We start from the raw sequence: 4,220 nt of genomic DNA, 5'->3' as shown, positions 1-4,220 counted from the left end.
TTCCCCCACTTCCAGGCACAGTGGACGAATTTCATATCTAGCACGCACAGACTTTTTCTCATCTCACACACACACAACTGAAGTCCTTGGCTCTGCCCTCAGCTTACTAAAAAGACGGGATGTGTTTGAGGGATAGCGAGATGGAGAGCTGGCTCGGCAGCATGAGGGTGGGGCTCATGCCCTACTGGCTCCTTGCTCCTAAACTGCCTGCTCGACGGCTGTCGTTCCTCTTCTGGCCTGCCGCTCAGCTGCAAGGACTGCTGCAGCCAAGAGGCAGGCAGGCAGGTCACCACTGCGATTCCACAGGTGGCTTTCTCACAGACTCTTATGGGAGGGAATGGCTTAATGGATAGAAAACCAGGATGACTCATTTCTGAGCAGCCGAGATTTCCCCCTTGTTCTACTAATCTGGGTTGGTTTTCTTCAAATCACCAACCAAACCCCCTCCCCCAGTTACACACATGTATATTTACACAGTTGATCCTCATTACTCGGAATTCATATGTATAAATTGGCTTACTTGTCAACGTTTATTTGTAACCCTCAGATCCATACTGGAGGCACTTTCCCAATGTTTAGCAGTCACAAAGTGCAGAGCAGTGAAGGAGCGAGTTGCTCCCCGTGTAACGTTCCCAGCCGAGCTTGAACACGAACACGGCAGTGTTTCAGTGCTCAGGCTGAACAGTCTCCTCCTCATGGCATATTTAGTGACATGGCTTTTGCATTTTTTGCCCTTTTTGTTGGTGATTTTGATGTTTAAAATGGCTCTCAGGCACAGTGCTGCAATGTTGTCTGGTCTCCCTAAAGCCCAAGACTGCAGTGTGCCTTGTGAAAAAAAATGTGTTAGATAAGCTTTGTTCAGAAATGAGTTATCTGTGAATTCAACATTGACCAGTCAACAATATATAGTCAATAAGATCTCTACGTAAGACAAGGTTATGTAGTGATAGGTTGATGAAAATGATGTGCCCAGAGATTCACAGGAATCCTAGCCTATATTTTCCTTGGGGCACTGACTCAGTCACTTGCTAATTCAGCTTCCAGAGTGACTTTATAGAACATAATTACCATGTGTACTATGATCAACTGTGTATATACACGTGTGTATATATGCATCTTTCCATTTGGAAGTGACGATTTCTTGGCAAAGAAATGGATAATGCCTCATGTGAGCATCTGGCCGTGGTAGATGTCATGAAACTAAGCACTAAATGCCACAAAGCAATGTGCTGAGCCTAGTCAACAGGTGTTGGTACCCTCTCTTCTTTCCACACACTCCAAATTATATCACCTAGAATCGGTGCCAAGGCAGCCAACTAGGACTTCCTGCGAACTAGACATGTGGTAAGTTTACACAGGTGACAGCCACACTTGAGTGCCAGGATCATTTGCTTCAGTGAGCTGGTAAAAGCTGGAAGGAAAATCTGTCATTTAGAGGCTGGGAGAAGGGAGCTAGCCTAGGGTGGTTCTGGGGCTGTTACTCACCAGGGCAATGACAGTGGCACCAGCTCCTGCGCAGGCCACGATGAACAGGTGATAGGACATATAGAACTAGGAAAGAAGAAGGCACCGACGTGAGCTTTTATGTGGCACAACATGGCCTACGTCCATTCTGGGGGGGGCTGCTTCGTCTTTCTTCTTTGCAGTTCTCTGCAAGGCTAGGCGCAGGCCTACATTCCTTTCTAGCTCTGGCCCACAGTAGAATCATAGGAGGAGATTTAAAACTTTCTGATGCCCAGGCTGCATGCCGAACCAATTAAATCCAAATACCTGGGGCTGGCCAGGTACTGCTCCCCTGATGGCTACGATGGCCAGCCATGCTTGGGAGCCCCTGCTCTGAGCCAGTCCATATTATGGACATACAGACTGACACACCAGATTGAGTAGGGCCTGTTATTTCTATACCTCATTGCTTTCCAAAAATACATTAGGATTTTCTTAAATATGTATGTTCCCACTAGTGCACTTAAGAACTTTGCTTTACAAGTAGTTATAAGCCAATGACTGAAGAGTATTTTAGGGCCAAGGCAGTTTAAACCAAAGTATTATGATATACTGCCAGTTAGGAATGAATGAGAAATGGAGAAATAACAGCAAGTCATAAATGATTAGCTGTGGCCTATTTATTAAAAACTTGGTGTATGTACACATTCAGGGGAATCATTTCTATGAAAATTAACTTATATTTGTTGTGTGACAAATGTACTTTTTTTTAAAAGCAATTCTTTAAACTTTATTTTTATTTAACCAGCAAGGGACAGAGAGAGAGAAAGACAGCTGCCAGGTCCAGGACTTGAACCGTGGTCAAGCATGTGGGAGTCCAGCGCCCATAACCACCACGCTATCTGCCAGCCCCGACAAATGTACTTTGAAAACCTTTTTGACAGGAAAAGAGAAGAATCTCGATACATTCTCAGGTTTGGAGATTTGGGATCACTCTTAAATTATTGCCAGGAAGAAAAACTCTCCAGTTCCTATAAATCCTCACCAAATGGGCTAGGCCACCTGAAATGGCCATTTTTGCAGTGAAAAATGGCTGAATAGTGATGTTTGCTTACAGTTCAATCCTAAAGGCCACAAGAAAAATCTTTCCTTAATAGCATTTTGGTGCTCTCCTTTCTGACTAGGAGTACCCTTTTCTCGGCCTAATTTGTAAGGCCATAGCACAGAAGCCCTCTGAACTTTGACCAGTTTACCTCGTTTGTGTTGCAGATGTTCTCTAGGGCAGAGCCACATATTTTTCCTGGGAAAGCATTCCAAGGAATGATACCTGCAAAGTGAATCCCAATAGAATGTTAGTGTACCTACAGTGCAGTGCTTCAGGTTCTTAACAGACCCCACCACTTTGAGTGGCATTTACAATGTCATTTTAAACCATGTTCTTCAACAATTGACATACCTTCTGTCTGCAGAGCTGGCTTTTTGGAAGAAATGGTTAAGTCTGATTTGGACAGTAGGGCAAGAGTTCACACAGGTATGAGCTTGAATATTCTCAAGGGAGAAGGAAGGAGCATTTAAAAAAAAAAAATCTATTCCCTCCATCCTTGCCACTGCCCAATAATAAAGACTTGTGTTTCAGAAGGATGGGAAAGGTCAAGTTCTCAAATGGTCAGTGAAACCAGCAATGTCATGGATAACAAGTTGGGCAAATTCAGAGGATTTGAAAGATGATTACTACTAATTACACTTTTGTGAAAATATTTTTAAGAAACAGGGAAATTATACGCATTAACACTTTAAAAGCCAACTTCAGACTCTCTTTCGATGCACCAGGAAGGACAGTGTTGTCGAACCTTGGTCTTTGTGAGATGAGGTTAGTGCAATGGGCAGCTTTAGGCAAGCTTCATATTGTGTTGTAAGATGAGATGCTGAGGATGAGTGATGTGAGAAAAACAAGCAAAAATGAAATAGTCATCGCTCTGCAAGAAAAGCTCTGAAGAACAGTTGTTTCCTCTGTGATTCTAATGAAAAGCTCTTTTTCCCCTTAGTTGTTTCTGCCAAGAACAGATTTCCTACTATCCTAGCTGGAAGCAGTAATTATAGACTGTTTTTAGGATGCTGCCTCCTCTCTCAGCAGGGAAGTCGAATCCCAAATTAATTGACAGGAGGGGCCAACAGCCTGTTCTGTGACTTGTCACAGTGAACCAACCTTCATCCTCTATTATGAGAATCCCATTCATGAAGAAATATATTTGAACTGGTTTCCAACAGCTGAGGACTGCTTTCAATAGAGTACACTCTGACGACTTTAAAAAATATGTTGGAATTTTGTGTTTTCTTTACACATAAAGTTTAAGAAATTGGTCATTAAATAAAAAGACCTGATTTGAATAGTTGCACATGCAAATTAATTGAATTATATACTGTGTATAATATTACTTTGGATGGGAAAATTTAACAAAACTGAAAAGAAGCTTTATAAGGGGGCTTCTGGATACTTAGAAAAAACCATATGCTGTTTTTGCCATAGAGTATGTGCACGCGCCGGAGAGAGAGACACACAGAAGGAAAGTGAGAACTAGCCCCCAGGGGGATGGTCATGCCACAGTCCCTTCTCCTCTAGTCTCCTCTTACAATTTTAGGCACAGGGACCAGCAGTTAGCATAATGGCTATGTCGCTGGACTCCCACGTAGTTGACTACAGTTCGCATCCCGGACCGGGTGGCTTAAAACTCAGGCCAGGTGCGTGTGCGTGCATGCCCAAGATCCTGAGAGGAGAG

The 4,220-nt window shown here is 43.3% G+C and overlaps 1 protein-coding gene across 4 annotated transcripts in view; it reads right to left on the bottom strand.

The window, feature by feature from the left end:
- GPM6B (glycoprotein M6B) overlaps positions 1-4,220 on the bottom strand; it is a 44,165-nt gene that overhangs the window by 4,330 nt on the left and 35,615 nt on the right. For all 4 annotated transcript variants that reach the window (XM_006171999.3, XM_006172001.2, XM_006171998.3 and 1 more), the window contains 2 exons: positions 2,697-2,770; positions 1,486-1,551 (listed from right to left, as the gene is read on the bottom strand). In XM_006171999.3, coding sequence (XP_006172061.1) covers positions 1,486-1,551; positions 2,697-2,770 — 140 coding nt within the window. The remainder of the gene's footprint in view (positions 1-1,485; positions 1,552-2,696; positions 2,771-4,220) is intronic.

This window comes from Tupaia chinensis, unplaced genomic scaffold (assembly GCF_000334495.1).
Source record: "Tupaia chinensis unplaced genomic scaffold, TupChi_1.0 Scaffold150243_1, whole genome shotgun sequence".
Classification (NCBI taxonomy): Eukaryota; Metazoa; Chordata; class Mammalia; order Scandentia; family Tupaiidae; genus Tupaia; species Tupaia belangeri.
Note: the sequence above shows the minus strand (reverse complement) of the source record. Positions and strands in the feature narration are given on the sequence as shown.